This window comes from Henckelia pumila, chromosome 4 (genome assembly GCF_033568475.1).
Source record: "Henckelia pumila isolate YLH828 chromosome 4, ASM3356847v2, whole genome shotgun sequence".
Classification (NCBI taxonomy): Eukaryota; Viridiplantae; Streptophyta; class Magnoliopsida; order Lamiales; family Gesneriaceae; genus Henckelia; species Henckelia pumila.
The window spans coordinates 196,200,378-196,220,956 of record NC_133123.1 but is presented as its reverse complement, the minus strand read 5'-3'; the positions used below and the strand labels follow the sequence as shown (position 1 = coordinate 196,220,956).

General features: G+C 36.9%; 1 protein-coding gene across 1 annotated transcript; it reads left to right on the top strand.

Annotated features, from left to right (window-relative positions):
* Positions 1–8,578: 8,578 nt before the first annotated feature.
* LOC140863302 (uncharacterized) lies at positions 8,579–19,820 on the top strand. Its single transcript, XM_073266632.1, has 9 exons — positions 8,579–8,860; positions 9,676–10,026; positions 10,134–10,349; positions 16,104–16,753; positions 17,260–17,362; positions 17,448–17,501; positions 17,589–17,692; positions 18,124–18,332; positions 18,990–19,820. The coding sequence occupies exons 1-9, from the start codon at positions 8,600–8,602 to the stop codon at positions 19,625–19,627; spliced, it is 2,586 nt and encodes an 861-aa protein (XP_073122733.1). The 5' UTR covers positions 8,579–8,599; the 3' UTR covers positions 19,628–19,820.
* The last annotated feature ends 759 nt before the right edge of the window (positions 19,821–20,579 follow it).

Here is a 20,579-nt window from a genome sequence, read left to right as displayed (position 1 = left end):
ACTCCATCAGCCGACACCTTCTCCTTCCACCCCATTCTCACGTTTTCAGCAGAAACCTTCAAGCTTCCATAGCCAACTTTCGAACGTTTTGTCAAGTTTTCGTCCAATCGTCGTCCCGGAAACGTCCTACGCACTTAGCTCTTTATTTGCATCGGTGAAAGGCATGTTTTCTTCCACTTTTTAAGACCATATCAGTGGGTATATGTGTGAGTGTGTATGCATCAGATTATGTACTGTCCTGTTCGATTTTTGTAAGAAACTTTGGATTTTGAATGAACTATTCACGTTTTTCTGCATGTGTTGGCTTGTTCATGATGCATACTCATGTTTTTAAGGAAGGGGCCGATCCAGGGCTGCTAACCACATCTAGGGTGATGTCTTAGGGTCCCTAGGATTGAATGGCTTGCCTGGTTCGAGCCATGCATGGCCAGGAGAGGAGCTGGTTCAGAACAGGTCCTAGGGTGCGCAGGTTGAGCGATGTTGGGAGATTGGGACGTTCTCGGTCCATAAGGCATGTTTTAGACTGATTCCAGTTGGGTTAGAACCACAAGACATAGGGGAAGGTAATCCAAGTTGTTCTCCGGCCAGTGGTGGCCGGAGCTGGGCGGCCAAACGGTCGGAACTCTGCTGTCGCGCGCAGGAGGCGAGCAGAATAAGGGCTAGTTTGTTTTGGTTCGTTCTCCTTCGTTAGGGCTCGGATTGGGCTGGTTTTTAGCTTGTTGGAAACGTCTTGAAGAGGGCTAGGGGTAGGTGGTGGTGTTCCGGCCAGGGGACGGACGGAGCACGGCGGCAGCAGCCCCAGAAAGCTGCTGCTCGCGGCCGAGGAGAAGGATAAGAGAGGGGTTCGGGTTCTAGGGTTTCTAGCTGGTCCGGGTCGGGCTGTGGGTTTCGGGTCGGGTCAGTGGGTCATGGGTTATGTTAGTTGGGTCCGGGTCCGGGTTAAGTGAGTCGGGCTCGGGTATTTTTATTTTTAAGTTTTAGGTTTAATTAAGTATTTAATGGGCCTAATTAAATCCCAAAATTTAATTGGGCTCCATTTAATTATTTTGAGTCAAATTTATTTATTTTGGGCTTAATTAATTTAATTAAGTAAGTCCATTAATTTTATGGGCCTTGGGGGCCCATGAAAATTATTGGGCCAGTCTTTGGGCTTTTGGGCCAATTGGGCCAGAATAGAGTGTTAATGGGCTTAAATTAATTATTTGGGCTTAGAATTGTATTTTTGGGCTTAAGTATGTTATTGGGCCATTCTCAGTGTTAATGGGCCAGATTTAAGAAAAATGGGCTTGAGTGTTAGGGCCAGCAGTTCAGGACAACCCATGAGAAATTGCATGTGTCCTGAATATATATTTAATTATTTTTTTTTATGCATGGAAGTTATTTTTATATTTATATGATAGTATGAAATTTAAATTAAATATATATGAAGGACACACATTTTATTCAAGTACATGCATTCATGAAATAATATTTTATGCATGATTTAATGTTTAAGGTTGAGCAAGAAAATATTTTATGTTGGAAGTTGAAGTAGTGTGACAATTTAAGGGGGATTCGTCCCCATATGATTGAAGGGCAGTTTACTGCCAATTTAAGAGGTGATTCGTCACCGGCCACGTACGTTGGTTTTCACGCTGATCAGTATTTAATGTATGATTTAAGGTTACACTACGGATACAACCATGCGATGTTAGAAAATTAATTGCTCAACAATGTTATGTATTATGTTATTTAAGTTTATTTAAGTTAAGTTATGTTATGTAATTTTTAAGCATGCTCATTCATGTATATGTATGTATTAGTATTTAATTGTTTTAAATTATTTTAAACCCTTGTTATGTTAGCATGTTGGGCCTCTAGGCTCACTACACTGGTATGGTGCAGGTGAGTACGTTGAGGAGGATGTTGTACCCACCGGAGGCGAGGATGTATGAGCGGACATGCAGTGACCCCGTGACCGTGATAGATGTCTGAGTCACGTGCATGTTTATTTATGTCAGCATGCTACATTTTATATTATTTTTCAGTGGTTGGGAATTTTGAATATTTTTATGGAATATTGTTAGTGCATGCAAATTTTAATCATTTTATTTATGCAGTATTTTTAATTAAATATTTGACTCAGATATTTATTTTATTTTAAAGAATGCATTTTTATTTAAGTGTTTAATTGTTTATTTATTTATTTATTTATTTTAAAACTTTTTATTCTGTGCATATATGTATGGGCATATATGTATATATTTTATTTAGTAAGTATAAAAAAAAAAAAATTCCGCATATTTATTTATTAATTATAGAGATAGGGTCGTTTCATCAAGTGCATCAGTTCTACTTCATTGGTTGTAAGTGGATGTGTCGTACAAGCTTGGACCATAAATCTTATTTTCCTTTCATTGGGCTAAAGGACAACTTGGGCCATAGACTAAGGCTTCAATATGAGGCTTTCAGATCCATCAAGAGAAGTCCGTGAGTTAGTTGGAGTTTGTTAGTCGATTTTGAAGGGAAAAGTATATATATATATATATATATATATATATATATATATATATATATATATATATATATATATGCTATTGACAGCTCAAGGAAAACGATAGAGAGACAGAAGATAAAAATACTTAAAGATCTTCACATATCGATTAGAGAGAATCAAATCCAGCAGTGTCAACAAGGAGATCAAGGATTGTAATCTTGAATAGGGGTGGGTTTTCGGTATACCGTATCAAAATTATTGGTATGAAAAAAATTCATACCAATATCGATATCGAAATTCCGAAATTTTGGTATATAAAAAATACATACTAATGCCGTATAGATACCAAAAATAAATTCGATATAACAAAAAAATGTTTATATATCGAAAAAATTTCGGTACGGTATACCGAGAAGTCGGTATTTTGGTTCGGTATCCCAACCCTAATCTTGATCGTGCTTGAGGATTAGGAAGCCAAAAGTGTAATCTTGTTTACTGCTTTACTCTGGGTTGTAATCTATAAATCGTTCTTGGTGATTATCATTAAATGGTGGTTGTTCTCCCGTGGATGTAGAACAATTAAGGGTCGAACCACGTAATTGCATTGTCTCTCTTTTATAGCTTGATATTGGTTGTGTGTTTGATCTTGGTGGATCGGTTTTTCATATTGCATCTGCTATAGCTCTTTCACAAACAAAGTCTTTGCCTCTTATTGTTGCTGCATTCATCTGATATTGGGTTGATTTTCCTAACAACTGGCGCCGTCCGCGGGAACCAAGAAAGAGGAGAATCAAATTCAGATGGGAACTATGAAGTTCGATATTGAAAAGTTCACTGACAATAATGATTTCGGGCCGGCAATAATGATTTCGGGTTATGGAGGATCAAGATGCGTGCAATCTTGATCCAACAAGGACTTTTTGAAGCTCTACAAGGTGATGAAGCTGTGACAGGACATGTTAAGGAGAAAGCTCAGATCATGTTGAAGGCTCAAAGTGCAATCATACTTTGCTTGGGAGATAAACCACTTAGGGAAATCTCAAAGGAAACTTCAGCTACTGGGATTTGGTTTAAGTTGGAAAACTTATATATGACGAAATCATTAGCCAATAGATTGCATATGAAGCAAAGGCTTTACCCATTCAAGATTTCGTATGATCGATAAGGGAACTTCAGAACAAATTGATGAATTCATCAAGATCCTGGATGATCTTGAGAACATAAAGATCAAATTAGAGGACGAAGATAAGGCTTTAATCTTGCTGAACTCCTTGCCATCGTCTTTTGAAAACTTTCGTGATGCATTACTCTATGACAGAGATCAAACAATCACTCTAGATGAAGTCCAGTCTTCTATAAAAGCTAAAGAACTGCAAAGAAAGATCCAATCAAACTCTCAGCCACAAGGTGAAAGCCTTCGGAAGAAATTTACCGGAATGAATTTAATGCAGCCGTTCGGACGACCTGAAGACGAGTTCGGATCCCCCGAACAGTTCACCAGCCGCAAAAATTTGAACTTGAATCAGACAACGTTCGGACGACCCAAAGACCCGTTCGGAGGCTCCGAACCAGCTCGGATCAGCAACTATAAATACATGTCATTTGAAGCCATTTCAAATCACCAATTCATCTTCTCTCTTCTTTACAAGCAATATCCTCTCCATCAAGTGTTCAAGTGATATTTGTGCGATATATTCAAATCGAGGGTTGTTTGTATAAGATCATTTGTGAGTTGGTTGTTCAATTGTTGTAAATACTCGTGTGTGAAGCCGAGTATATTGTACGAGTGTTGTGGCTATCCTTGGAGCCCTTAAGGCCAAGTGTATCGAGTTGTATTGGCACGGTGATCGTGTTGAGTTGTACGGCTATCCTTGGAGCCATCAAGGCCAAGAAGTTGAAGTGCTAGTGGATCCTTGGTTAATCGATCCTAACCAAGAAGAGGAGACGTAGAAGATTTATCGTCAAACTTCCATAAACATCTCATATCCCTTTTACTGCTTTATTTAGATTACGCATTTATTTATCGCATTTATTATTGATTGCTTTAAGTCTTCCGCTTGCGTATTTTCATAATTGCTTTAAATTGCTAAAGTAAAGAATAGAGTTTCATTTCGAAAAGCAATGAAAAAAGGTCCCAAATGAATTGGCTTATTCGAAAAAGGCCTTGGAAACTACCAAGCTGGAGTACGGTAGGGGCAGAGTGTTTTGAAGCATGTAGAGAACTCGAACTTTGTTGATTATGTTGTATAGATTATGCGAGAATTGAGGTTTGTATGTTGTTGTTGCATGTATTTTGTACTTCATTATGTATTGAATGGATTTATGTAGTTGATTTTGGTTTGAGTTTATTTCTGGAAATTGGTTTAGAGTTACCCTCGCTCGATTGATAGAGTTTGACCGATCGAGCGAGAATGTTTGTAACCTTTTTTCTTTCTTTTTTTCGAGCTTTGCCCGCTCGATCGGTTGAGTTTCACCGATCGAGCGAGCTGGTCCATGAGGCGAGCAGTAGAGGGCAGAACTTAACCCGCTCGGTCGGTTGAGTTTTATCAATCGAGCGAGGCCTGCAGCTCTGGAAAAGTAAAATTCTTTTATTTGCTTTTTAATCTTGGATCTTATATGCTTAGTTATTGTTTAACCCGAGATTAGATGATTAGAACCGGGGTCTCACATACATAGGCAAAATCATCGGACGAATGACTTTGACCACGACTGAAATTGAAGACGTCAACTGGACACGTCAATTGGAGTCACCTAAAAAGTATCTGAGCTAAAACCACGACTGGACTAGCAAAGCTAATTGTATTCAGTCGTGCAGAGCTAAACTGAATTATTAAGACTGGATAGTCACCTTGACTGATCAGTTAGGAAAGCTGATCAGTTGACCAAACTACGAATGAAGTCATAAGTATACAACAGTGATTGGATAAAGTTTTCCATACAAGACTGACACCGCCGAGCTACAGAAGCATCAATGTACTTTTTTTCAGAGAAGGTAAAAGGTAGTAGACAAGTCAAACCAACGGCTAGAATTTAAATCAGGTTACCGTTGGAGTTGGAAGCTATAAATAAAAGATCATTTGTGCTAACAAAAGAAGACTGAGAGTGAACACAACAAAAGATAAGAGATCAATTCAAGATCCATTAAGATCACTCTCGTACCAAGAAGCAACTCGCACCTCAACTGATATAGCACACACTTCATAGAATTAATCAGATCAAGTGTAGGATCAAGTTGTGCTTAGTTTATATAGTTGTAACATCTTTATAATATTTCAGTTGAGGTGCTGCAAACATCGTTGTAATATGAATCAGTCGAGGACTGCATTCAGTCCAGTTACTAGGAGTTCTGGGATAGGCAGTTGAATAAATCCAAGTCTTGGAGTGGGCTGTCACATTAATTGTAAATATATATGGACAGTCGAGAAAAGACCAGTTCATTTTCCAACCACAACTTAACTCATTTTAGCAATATTAGGCAGTGGTGTCTAAACTGATCCTAACAATTTATGTTATAATAAATATATAAAATTAAAATAATCTTAATTCTATTTAAAGTTACAAAATTGTTATGATTTTTAATTACTACAATCTGCAATGAAATAAATATGAATTCGCATGAAAAAATAAAAAAATTAGATAATTTATAGAGGTTCGATTTCACTTGATTATCAACCATTTTTAATTCTTAAAGATATCTAGATCATAACTTCATCTAGTTTACTAGCCAAGAATTCTTAATATTTTCTATTCTCTTTACCAAGTGACAAATATAAATTCGTATCTAATATTGATTTCAATATTCCTATCAAATATCAAACCTGGTAAATAGCACGAAATATTCTTCTAACGTCTTCAATGAAGTTATTGGTTTTCCGAAACTACAAACTCCAAGAATATATTTTCCTATAATCTTATTCAAAATCTTCTCTCTCGAGTACTATATTTCAAATAAATATAATTATTCAATTAATGATCATTTAATCAAACGCAATCAAATCAAGATAACATAAATAAACCAGTGAAAAGTTATAATCTATCAATAAAATTATTTTTAAAAAAATGATATATATAAGTCAAACTACGTCCTTCCTCTAGATAATAAAGTTAGTTCATGATGAACTCAATAAAATAATCACACATGTTCTAAAAATAATTCATTAAAAGAAAGAATTTATGAAGGGAAGAAACTAGAACGAAGATTGGAGATGCGTTCTCCGTTTCGAGATTGATGTGATCTCCGTCTTTGGCCAAAATCTTTCGTTTTTCGGTGTTTCCAAGTGTTCCTATGTCTCTAGCCATCTTTTCCTTTGAAACCCTTGATCCTCTCTCAAGTTATGCAAACAAATATTTTAAAACCGAGAAGAAAGACTTTCCAAAAATTTGGACTCCGACGGGCGCGGGTGCGTCTATAATTTTGATTTTACTTTTTTTCACGATGTAGAGTGGTGCAAGGGTGCAATTGATAGGCGCGGGGGCGTCTCAATTAATAAAATTCATAAACAGAACCATTTAAGAATACTCTGGCCAGTTCAAGTAGTTCAGACTAGTTCAAGGTCAATTATGGATATATTCAAGACCGTTGAACAACTTAAGAAGTTTTGAACTGGCCATACAAGCTCAAACTGCTCAGAAGCTCAAAATCGCTGATATAATTTGTCTGTAGGCTCAAACCGCTCAAACAACTCAATGTTGAAGATATTTTCATTGAACTAATTCCTCAACTTCAATGTTCGTGCAAGATAAGTCACATTTCACGTACTTCAAGAGCAAAAAAATTGATGACAATAAATGTTTAAGATTCAGACGTTCAAATCTTTGCTAAAAATGGTACATGTGGATAGTCCACTTTAGCGGTTGCAGTAATCGTTCTCATCCATTTTAGAAAAGAGTCTCGTACCGTACTTATTGAGCATGTACAACGACTTAAGATAAAATGAGACATCTTTACTTTAAGAATTTAAAGAAGGATGCAGTCGAACGTTAGCGTTGCTAGCCTATAAATACAATATGCAAGCAATCTTAAAGACAACCCGAACTACGTACATTTTCACAAGCTTGCATTCTTTGAGCACTTGCAAGATCTACATCTACATTGCTCATATTGCCTACTCATACAAGTCTATTCATCATATTATCAAGGATCATCAAGGGCTTAGAGTCAACCTCTCAACCGTTCATCTTAAACCATTGCATATTTTGCTCGCCAGTGTAAATCTGATGATTCATTCATTTATCTTACTTGTGTATTTGTATTGGTGTTAAGACTTGTTGTCTTCATTTTGTTGTGGACTAGGAGTTTCAGTCTAGGCAAGAGATAATTCATACGATTGGAGTGAGTTATTTAAAAAAGATTGTATAAGCCAAGTCTTTTAGTGAATTCTTTCCTAAGTGGAAGAAAGAGAAACATAGAAGGATTTTAGCTTTGAACTTTCATAATTCTTGTGTTATTTATTTATTTGCTTATTTATCTCGTTAATTGTGCTTGCCTGAGTATAAAAAAGTCAAAAAACCTCTTGGACCATTTATCCGCACTATTTTTGTGGTTCAAACCATTTTTAAGGCCCTAACAAGACCGTTTGCTTTACTCAATAAAATATTTGAAATATTTTAAAAGTGTGTATTTACCACTTCTCACACAAACGATCGTAACATTAAAGATAATATCTTATAATTGATATGGTATATAAATAAATAATATCAACTATTTTTTTACGGTTAAAATTTTTGTAATTTATTGCATAAAATAGAGTTCTTTTGTTACAAGATTAATCAACTATAAAGAAAAATTTCAGGCTTCCCAAACAAAAGGGAAAGAGGAAGAAATGGTAAAAGCGGCTATTGAATGCGCAGTAATATTCGCCGATCTCTTAACATGAATGAGGGTGATGGAGCTTTGAGACTCCAATAGTAATCATAATCTATCTCGTGACTGCTTGCACGAAAAGAATTCAATGTTATTTGACATATAAATACAAAAAACTTAAGGCATGTAACTTTTTTTTAATAAATTTTTTTTTTAAAAAAAAGAAAAAAAAACTTCTCCCGAAAACCCCGTCAAGATTATTAAAACCCTCCATTTTTCAATCCATATTAGTAACTCTACGGAAGCTTGTAACCATAATTATGGCATTGATAATCCCATCCCATCTCAAATTCAAGCCACCCAATTTTCTCCAACAGCAGAAAAACTTGCATTTTGATTCTCGTGTCGAAGTATTTTCAGCTAAAAGATCCACGAATACAATCCTTACTTCAAGAAACCATTGCCTTCCTCACAAATTCACTAACCCGTCTGGCGTCCGTAGATTTTCTGTGTTGACTAGAGCTTGCAGTGATGGCGATGGAGTTGAAGTTTTTGCTGCCAAAGAGCAGGCATTTGCTTCTGTAAGTTATTTCCTTAGTGAAAATTCTAAATTCACTTGGGCGTGTTAGTTCTCGTGTAAAATAGAGGTATTTGGGCATTTCTGACTTCCATGTATGAATTCGATTATGGTGATACTGATGGAGTTTTGGACGGTTTGGCTTTCTTGTTTTTGGAATTATGAACTTCGCGTGAGTAATCGTGGGATGCATCGGTTTAATAGAATTTTGATTGATGCTTACTTAATCTATCCAATACCATTCCTGAAATGTTTGAAGGGTGAATCTGAACCGATGGCCTTAATGAAATTAAAGATCGTTAATTTCGTGATTGTATGGAACATGCTTAGTAACACTTTCTTGAACAATATCGTCAGCTTTACCAAATATACTGGAAATTTTTCGTTCTTAGCTCATTCATCTCTTCTTCCACACAGTCAGTTTTCATGAAAATTTTAGTACATGGTTCACATTTTACCATAGAATCATATTATACTATATTTTTCATGTTATGGAGTCCTAGAAGTTAATAAACAAAATGTAAAACATGTTTAACTTTGGATACGATGTTCAAAGTACAGATTCTTCATGTTCAGTCTTGGTCTCTGAGTTGGTTATAGATCAGATACATATAAGGGATGTTGTGGCTGCATGCAGCCATTTGTTAAACGTCTTTTTTTTTGGGTTCAAAGTTGATTGCTAAGTATGTGTGTTTGTTTGTATGTATTTCGTTACATTTTATTTGGTAACAGATTTCTTTAAATTGGATTGATCATGGTGATGAAGTGTGGTTCCTTTGCATGCAATGGATGATATTTCTTATCATCTTATGATTTCAGGATGTTGACATTTCAAAGGACAGCTTATCCTGCTCGAATGATGGTTATATCGCTATGTTTGTTCGGATGCTAGGTTTGGATAATGATCGTCAAGATAGAGAACAAGCTGTTGTGACACTGTGGAAGTACTCGCTTGGTGGCAAGGAGTTTGTTGACAACATCATGAGATTTAGTGGCACTGTAAATCTCATTGTTAACCTTCTAAAATCAGACTCTGATTCTGCATGTGAAGCAGCTGCTGGTCTTTTACGGGTTATATCCGCGATTAATGTCTATCGAGATTTAGTTGCTGAGAGTGCTGCAGTAGAAGAGATGACTGGCCTATTGAGACGATCTCCCTTGTCATCTGAGGTAAAGAAGAACATCGTTCACTATATTGGCAATTGGCATTGTGGTTAATGATCAGGATTGATGTCTTGTTTTGTTCTTTTTTTGTTCTTTTTTTTTTGCGCCTGCAGGTGAAGGAGCAAAGTATATGTACTTTGTGGAACTTGTCTGTAGATGAGAAGGTTAGAGCGAGAATTACCAGGTCCGAGATCCTGCCTCTACTTGTCAAGTTCTTGGAGGACGAGGATTTGAGAGTTAACGAGGCTGCTGGTGGAGTTTTGGCTAACTTGGCATTGAGCCACTCGGAACATGATATAATGATTGAAGCAGGTGTTATTCCTAAACTGGTGAGGATTACTCCTTATATATTTGTAATTTCTGTGGGGGTTTTCAGCTAATGTATACCTTAAAAAATAATCTTTCTTGAAAACTGAAGAAAAGGTTGGTTGGATAATAAAGAAAGAGTTTTACCCAAATCTCTGTTGTAAGATGCCTAACAATAATAACTCTTTGTTTTTTTTTCCCTTTTTGCATGGACTAATGGCCATATGTCATAATTTGATTTAACCATGAATAAAACACACTTATGTTTCAAAGTCACTATATCATCCTTCTATCTATTTGAGCCAAAAGTGTTCATCATTATAGAAATTTATTACATTTTCTTTGATATGATGAGAAAATCAATATATTTTATAAACAAGGTATGGAAACTGACGAACAAAATGTTGAAGAGAAAAGATCACTTTCATTCTTCTTTTTCTTACGTTATTTTGTCCAATGCATACATTTAAATAGATTAAAGAGATAGAACTAAATCCTAACAAATCTGGGATAATATTCCCACAATCCTATCATACCAAATATAAATCAAATCTATATCTAAACAAATATTATTCAAATAAAGATAAACTTATCAACACTCCCCCTCAAGTTGGTGCGAAGATGTCTATCATTCCCAACTTGCTCAATTGATCTTCGAATAGTTGTCTTGGAAGCCCCTTGGTTAGAATATCTGCAACCTGCAATGTAGTTGGAACAAATGGTGTACAAATGGTTCCTTCCTCAAGTTTTTCTTTTATGAAGTGCTTGTCAATTTCTATGTGCTTGGTTCTTTCATGTAGAACTGGATTATGCACAATGCTAATAGTAGCTTTACTGTCACAGTACAGCTTCATTGAATACTTCACTTCCCTCGTTAAATCATTCATAACTCTCTTAAGCCAAAGAGTCTCACATACTCCTTGAGCCATAGATCTGAATTCAGCTTCTGCGCTGCTTCTAGCGACTACACTCTGTTTCTTGCTCCTCCATGTTACCAAGTTGCCCCATACGAAAGTGCAATATCCTGAAGTTGACCTTCGATCTGAGATGGAACCTACCCAATCTGCATCTGTATACACCTCAATCTCTCTCTTTGTACCCTTTTTGAAGAGCAATCCTTTGCCTGGTGTTCTCTTCAAATATTTGAGAATCCGATATACAGATTCTAAGTGTTTTTCACAAGGTGAATGCATAAATTGACTCACCATGCTCACAGGAAAGACAATGTCTGGTCGTGAGTGAGATAGGTAGATCAATCTCCCAACTAATCGTTGATACCTTCCTTTATCTACTGGTGTGTCGTCTATAATTTGTCCAAGTTTACCATTCGTCTCTATTGGAGTATTTGAAGGCTTACATCCACTCATCCCAGTTTCATTCAGAAGATCCAGAACATACTTGCGTTGAGTCACCATAATTCCTTTCTTAGATCTTGCTATTTACATCCCAAGAAAGTACTTCAAATGTCCCAGATCTTTGATTTCAAATTCCTCTGCCAAGCTGTTCCTCAATTTACTCATCTCCTGGATATCATCTCCTGTTAATATTATGTCATCAACATACACAATCAATACCGAGATCTTACCAGTGGACGATTTCTTTGTGAACAAAGTATGGTCAGATTGACCCTGAGTGAATCCCTGACTCTTAATAAACTTTGTGAATCTCTCGAACCAAGCTCTATGAGATTGTTTTAATCCATAGAGAGATTTTTTCAGCCTACACACCTTTGACTCAAACTGATCCGCAAAACCTGGGGGAGGATCCATGTATACTTCTTCTTCAAAATCACCATTTAGGAAAGCATTCTTCACATCGAGTTGGTTTAGAGGCCAGTCAAGATTTGCAGCAATTGATAATATAACTCGAATAGTGTTCAATTTTGCCACTGGAGAAAAAGTCTCAGAATAATCAACCCAATAAGTTTGGGTGAAACCTTTGGCAACTAGACGAGCTTTATATCTTTCTAGTGAGCCATCAGAATTGTATTTTGTAGTGAAAACCCACTTACACCCCACAGTGGATTTTCCTTTGGGCAGATCAACCTTCTCCCAAGTTGTGTTTTTTTCCAGAGCTCTCATTTCTTCAGAAATTGCTTCCTTCCATTCAGGTATCGCTAGAGCTTCATGTACATTATTTGGGATCCTAACAGAATCTATTTTAGAAATAAGAGCAGAAAATGTGGGTGATAAATTTTTGTAAGTCACAAAATTGGATAGAGGATGCATGGTACATGATCGAACACCTTTCCTTTGAGCAATAGAAAGGTCAAGAGTATTTGAAGGAGCTAACTTGGGCGTACCTTGACTCACATTAACAGGATCTGTTGATGTGTGATTGCGTGTCTCTGAATTTGGCCCAAGTTCAGATTCATGGCCTTGTGGTAGGATAATGTCTCCTCTTTTCTGTGCCTTGCCTTTCCTTGTATAAACTAGACCCTTGAACTGCTTCTCATTCATTTCTATTCTATCATACGGAATAGATTTATCAGGAGTTTCAAATTCAATTGTTAGGTCTAAGACAGTTTGGTCTGAGGTAGGTTGGCATTCATCTTCACCGGATTTATACTCCCCCTGAAGTTGAGTGTCATAATATGACTGTCCCTCAAAAAAGGTGACATCCATAGAGACAAACATTCGTTTTGACACAGGATCGAAGCACTTAAACCCCCGTTGATTAGAGGGATACCCAACGAAAATACACCTGTGAGACTTGGGATCGAGTTTGGAACGGTTAACATCATGATTATAAACAAAGACTAGGCTTCCAAATATTTTTAGGGAAATATCTGTGAGAAGTCTAGTACTTGGAAAACATTTTTTAAAGATGCTAATGGGAGGCCGAAATTTTAAAACTCGGGATGGGAGACGATTAATTAAATAAGTAGCTGTAAGAACTGCTTCACCCCAAAGATGCTTTGGAACCTTAGTATAAAAACTGATTGCCCTAGCAACTTCCATAAGATGTCTGTTTTTTCTTTTAGCTATTCCATTTTGTTGTGGAGTATGAGGACAAGAGGTTTGATGTACAATCCCCTTATCGTAAAAAAGGTCCCTAGTAAATTATTAAAAAATTCTCTCCCATTATCACTTCTAAAGATTTTAATTGCAATATTAAATTGATTTTGAATCATGTTATAAAAATTCTTGAAAGCATGCACAACATCAGATTTATCCTTTAAAAGAAATTTCCAAGTGAGACGAGTGTGATCATCAATAAAAGTGATAAACCAACGCTTTCCAGATAAAGTACAAACTCTTGAAGGACCCCACACATCACTATGAATTAAAGTAAACGGAGCAGACGGTTTGTAAGGTTGAGATGGAAACGCAGACCGATGATGTTTAGCCAAAACGCATGATTCACAATACAATGAAGAGAGATTTTTATTAATAAAAAGTTTTGGTACCAATTGTTTCAAATAACCAAAATTTGGGTGCCCTAAACGACAGTGCCATAACATAATCTCACAATCTTTAGAAGTAGAAATGGAGTTGAGACAAGTCCTTTGGGTCAGTTGAGTATGGTAAGAATCAGCATGGAGAATATAAAGACCATTATCCTGCCTAACATTGCCAATCATCCTCTCCGAGGCTAAATCCTGAAATTCACAATGAGAAGGAAAACAAACAACCCGACAACTAATATCAGCAGTCAATTGGCTAACAGAGAGAAGATTATATGACAACAACGGAACATGCAGAACATTTTTTAAGTGTTAAAGAGGGAGAAATGACAATAGTCCCTTTTCCAGCAATAGGAGCAAATGTGCCATCTGCAATTTTAACTTTTTTGTTTCCAGCACATGGGATATAGGTGGAATAAAGGTGTGAAGATCCTGTCATATGATCAGCGGCACCTGAATCGACAATCCAGGAGGTGTTAGAAATCGAGTTTGCAAGATTAGCTAAGGAGGATATACCTGTTTGGGCTAAGGAGCAGGAGGAATTAGAGCTGCCTAGGTGGGATTGGAACAATTTGGACAGAAGCTCAAGCTGATCCTTAGTGAAAGGAGTTGATTCCGAAGGGGATGAGGGCTGACTGGAGTTGACACTGCTTGATTGAAAAGCACGACCAACCCGTTTTGGTCCACCGGATTTTTTCTTGAAATTTGCAGGTTTGCCATGGATTTCCCAGCAAGTGTCAACCGTATGCCATGGTTTATTACACTTTTCACACCATATTCTGGGCCTGCTTTCATCCACAGATGAGCTGTTGCCTTTGCCTTTGCTCACAAGTGCCGAGCTATCAGATTCTGTTCTGAATTCATCTAGCTTTGGCATCATGACAAGACGACGGGCTTCTTCACGCCGAATCTCAGAGAAGACTTCCCGAATGCTGGGTAGTGGTTTACGACCAAGAACACGGCCGCAAACTTCATCAAGATCTTTATTTAAACCTGCGAGGAAAACAAACACTCGACTTCGTTCCACTTTAATCTTAAATCGAATGCTGTCCTTGCTGCTTTCCCATTCTTCAACTTCAAGAAGGTCTTATTCTTGCCATATGGACATCAATTCATTGTAGTAAGAAGTGACATCTCGATGACCTTGTTGTACCCGCCACATACGGGTAATCAATTCATATAACTGTGAATAATTTTCCATGTCTGAATATGTCTCCCGAACTGCCTCCCAAACATCGTGGGCTGTAGGAAGAAACAGAAAAGGTTTACCAATGATAGGCTCCATCGAATTGATCAGCCAGGCGGTAACCAGGGAGTTCTCGGACCTCCATTGCTTATACTTTGGATCTGTGGAGGCAGGCGTTTTCATTTCACCATTTAGATAGCCCAATTTTCCCTTTCCATCGATGACAAGGCGGACTGATTGAGCCCACTCAAGGTAGTTCTTGCCATTGAATTTAAGGATCGATATTTGAAGGGAATTTTCGGATACAGCCAAGGATGGGGGGAAATTGCTATTGCTACCAGAACTGCTGGAGCCACTCCCACCAGAATTGCCACTGCCGCTCGTACCAGACCCTGCTCCAACCATCGCAGCCTTAAAATTCATGATCGGCTGGCTTTGATACCATATGGAAACTGACGAACAAAATGTTGAAGAGAAAAGATCACTTTCATTCTTCTTTTTCTTACGTTATTTTGTCCAATGCATACATTTAAATAGATTAAAGAGATAGAACTAAATCCTAACAAATCTGGGATAATATTCCCACAATCCTATCATACCAAATATAAATCAAATCTATATCTAAACAAATATTATTCAAATAAAGATAAACTTATCAACACAAGGTTACACATATCAATTATAGAAGTCTTAATAATGTAGTTCTTTTTCTTGATCACACACAAACACACACACACATCTAAAAGAAACTGCTTAGGTTTGAACTGAAGAGACATATATTCGGGTTTAGCCCTCAACGGTGGAATATGGTTCAATTTCATTTTGAACTTCTGATCATAAGTTTTGAACCACATTGTGCCATTTTGGTTTGAAAATGAAGTGAATTTTCAGATTTGTTTGGTTTTGGTGATTATGGTTTCAGATTGGTGTTACAGAATCATGTACCCCCTAGTCATTGTAAACCTCCACATGTTTGCTTTCCTGTTACATTTTTCTCTTGTTGGTATATTTACTATAACAAGCAAATGGAATCAAAACCGTGGTCTAAGTAGTGTTTTGTCTCTAGAGAATGACAGCATCAACTAAAAGTGCTGTACTCTTCCCCTTGTAATATTGATAATGTTTAATCTGAATTAATAATTTTGAGAACTTAGTTATATGCACTATGCACTGTGCACTATGCAGGCAAAATTCTTGAAGCTTGAGCTTGAAGAATCTAAAGTCATCAGAAAGGTAGCGAGAAATGCTTTGTTGGAATTTGCTAAAGATGAGTATAATAGGATACTTGTTATGGAGGAGGGTATAGTTTTGGTCCCTTTGATTGGGACAGCTGCCTACAAGTCTTTCAGACCGGCCTTGTACGCATGGCCTTCTTTGCCCGATGGTACAAAGATTGAACAGACATCAAAAGGTCCTTCTAAATATGGTGCTTCAGAACTACTGCTTGGATTAAATGTTCAGGGAAAAAATATCGATTTGGATGAGGCAAAGACTAATGCTTTAGTGGGACGGACACAACAGCAGTTTCTTGCCCGTATAGGTGCAATAGAAATGGAAGATGATAATAAATCTGACAAACATTGCAATTCAAATGAGAGGTTTACTCTCTTGCCATGTATAGATGGTGTTGCTCGATTGGTTTTAATTCTCGGACTTGAAGATGAGTCAGCTATTGCTAGAGCTGCAAGGTCTATTGCCGATGCATCCATCAATGAATATATGCGGATTTCATTTATGGAAGCGGGTGCTCTCAAGTTTCTTGTTCAGTTAATTAATCATTCAAGTGACACTATTAGATTGGCCGTACTTCAAGCCTTGGACAAGCTGTCCATCAGGTAAAACTCATATTCTTTGTCCTGTTTCATATATCAAGTAATCAAACTGCATGCTGAGTCACTGACTATATTGGTCTTGTCTGGTGGCTCAGAATTAGGCGTATCTCGATATTTGTTTCTGTTTCTCCAAACACAATTAATAAGTAAACTATCCTGTTTGGGAGAACTTATTACTGGAGAAACATAAACATGATAAGTCCAGAAACAGAAAAAAGGTCCAGAAATCTGTTTCTAGTATTCTTAAATTTTTTGTCATCTCTCATGTGCCCTACTGCTTGCTGATTTTATTGCATTTTATTCTTTTAGAAGGCAAAAGCCCTAGTATTCTGTTTTCTTGAAAATGAACTTTTCTTTGCATGAGTTTTTTTTCTTTTCTTTTAATGCACAAGAGCCAGTTTTAGACCAACCTTTTCTATGAATCCCATTTTTAACTTCTATAAATCTGTTGCTGCACTTTATCCACTGGGAATTGGCTGATATAACTTTGTGTATGCATTAAAATCCAGCAATGATGTATGCCAGAAAATTGAAGCAGAAGGCGTTTTGCATCCTCTAATAAATTTGCTGCGGCATTCTAAGTTGGAGACATCTCAGAGCTTAATTGCAAGGGTGATAAGACTGATTTCTTTTCCTATATTGAATACAATGTAATCTGTTTTACTGAAATATTAGATACTGGTATGTTCAACTGCAGATTCTGAGTATTCTTACTCGTATTTTGGACCCCAACAAAGAAATAACGTTGAAGGTATGTAGCTACTTTGACCAGTGATTTTCAGGGAATTTCTGTAGCTTCTTCTCTCATTGAACTTTTCTTTGAATATCGATGTTTTAGTTTTACAATGGAACAGTGGATGATTCAAAAGATGGATTGGATGAGACTGGGAATTCAATACCAGATGAGGGGAATGACACGGTGTCATCAAAGTCGTCCTCCAGGTTTGTTTTTCTTGAGTTAATATTGAAACATACATTAGAAATTTTGGGTTCAATGTTCTGTCTTTTTGTCTCATTGTCCTCTTTATAAGAACGTGCTAATTTTAGGCACGAGAAAGAAAAAAAATATCATAAATGACTTGAGGTACATTTAGCTGCATATAATGAATTTACAAAACTGCTTCAACTTTTCATGTTGATCTGCCATGATCGTTGTTGCATCGAAAGTCTATAGGACTACATCCAACGCTTGAGCTGTTTTTCCTGTATACTTACTATACTAGACATCCCACTTCGATTATAAAGAAAAGTAGCATTTTCAGAACTTTTTTATCTGGTATAAAAATCATCCCAAAATGTGGTCTTATGTTACTGATGTAATATGAAATTGCACTTTAGATGCCATTTCATGATGCAGATTAATTCTTTGACAGTGGGCAGACTGTTGATTTACGTGAGCTTGTTGATTCCACTGTCTTTACTTCCCTAGTGGACATAATGAAGACATCAAATCCAAATTTACAGAGAAAAGCTTTGTCAATCGTAGAGTTTATTACCATGATCAAACCTTGTGTGGAAAAGCTCATCTTGGCAGACATTGAATCTGGTCTAGAAGCAGTTTTTCGACAAAAATCTTTGACAGGTATGAATGTATTATAAGTCGTGTGAGCCCTGTTGGTAGATTATACCAAAATAATCAGAGTAATCATGGAAAATTTTAGGAGAGGATGAAAACTGCAAGATTTTTCCATGAAGAAAAATCCATTTTCCCTTTGTTAATTCCTTATAATTGAAGTATGTGTGAAATCCAGAATGAGTCGAACAGTTATTTCTAATTTTGAGTCAATATATTGACTATAGGGGTTGGGAAATGGAGCTCAAGGCAAAAATGCGACATTTTGTTACGCCCTCCATAGCATAGCACCTGTTAACCAATGTTTACCTTGTGGCAGGGGGAACTTTATAGTTTAAAAGATTTCTGCTTGTTATTTTCAGTTAAAGATTGTGGTATGGTGGAAATCCCCAGATTTTACAATAGTTTTTACCATAGCTACCTGCTACTTTAGATCTTTCACCTCCCCAACATTCTCCACTTTTGTGAGCAATAAGTGAAATGCAAAAAATTTCTGGAAATTCAAGATTTTAACTCGTTACGAACTTTGCTTCTATAATGGAGCCATTGGCTAGAGGTGCTGTCCGAGGAGAGAACTTGATCAATAATGAGAAAATCCTCGAACTATTTATTCCTTTATTTTCTTTTCGATCGTGTTTATACTAATCCGTATAAACTGATCCACAGAAACCGAAGACGACGCCCGGGGTGAACAGCCTGAACTAAACTCCCTGGAACTTGAAGAAGCTGGCCAAGCAGTATCTGCAGCATCCAGATTGCTCACTCGATTGCTAGACCACAACCACTTTCGCCAAACCGTAAATTCTCCCCATTTCACGGAGCTACTTCGCACCATCATCGTATCTAACGCCCCTCTTAATTATAAAGACTGGGTCGCGGCATCCCTTGTTAAACTCAGCTCATTATCAGGGCGTTACTCAGGCTTTGAGAACCCGATAAGTACAGAAGTAACTCTTTACGAGACAATCCCAAGATTGATACAACAGATCCAAAGTTCATTCTACCCTGAAGTCCAAGAAGCTGCTGTTTTAGAGCTCAACAGGATAATATCAGAAGGTTTGATAGATTCTACCCGAGCTGTCGCTTCGGAAGGTGGGATTTTTGCATTGGTGAAGTTGATGGAAAACGGTGGTGACCGAGCCAAGGAGGCGAGCTTAGCGATTCTTTATAGTTTAGGAATGAATAGTGAGAACCATGCAGTGATTGTAGCAGCCGGGGCGGTTCCAGTCTTGAAGAAAATCGTGCTTTCTCAAGGGTCACAGTGGACGCGCGCCCTTCATCTGCTTAGAACTTTGCCTACATAGGATGTTGAAACAAAGTCTTGTTCTAAATGCTAGAGTCGAGGATTGCTATATGAATCGTTTGCAATCATTTTTATGTATACACATCCACACCACTTTCCATTAGTTGATGCAATACACCCATGTTTGGGTAAATTTGACACTTTACTGTAGTATTTAGTTTAATCAAGTGCAAGGATGATTTAGGGTGTATTTGGTGGAGCTTCTACTTATTTAAAAGTGATTTTTTTAGAGATTATGAAGAAGTGGGTGATAAGCAAAAGTAGATAGTGTTTGAAAACAAAAGTCAAAAGTTAATACAAGCTAAAATTTAAGTGTTTGGAGAAAAAATGCTTTTAAGCTTAATTTTAAATAAAATGACAACAATATCCTTAACTTATTTAACACTTGATTAATTCTTTTAATTAATAAAACCGCTATTGTCCACATCAGGGATAATTCCTAAATATATCCTTTTATTTTCGTTATTGAGCCAATTATATCCCTTTTGTTTTTCGTATCCTGAAAATATCCCTTTTCAATTAAAAAGTGTCTCGAACATGTCCTTGAAACTAAATAATACCTATTCTGCCCTTTATTTTCCAATTTTATTAAAGTTATGCATAAGCCCATCATGCTTCCGTAAGATTAATTAAAATTAAATACCTTTTTGACCATAGTGTCGTCGGGTCATACCTGCCGAGTTTTACGAAGTGCTCCTCACACTCAACCACGCAGTCGCAACAGATGGTTTCTGCACAAGCTCCTTCAACGACACCCAGCACAGCCTTAATTCGTTTTCTACCTTAAGGCGTATGGTATATAAAACTAATTATAAAATATAAGCATGGATGAACAAGAGACTTAGGAAATTTATTCAGATAATATATTATTACATAAATCAACCTCTTTTGAAGAGGAGGAGATAACTAGTTTAGCTACTTATAGTAGCCTTGTTCTTGAAATACATAAAACA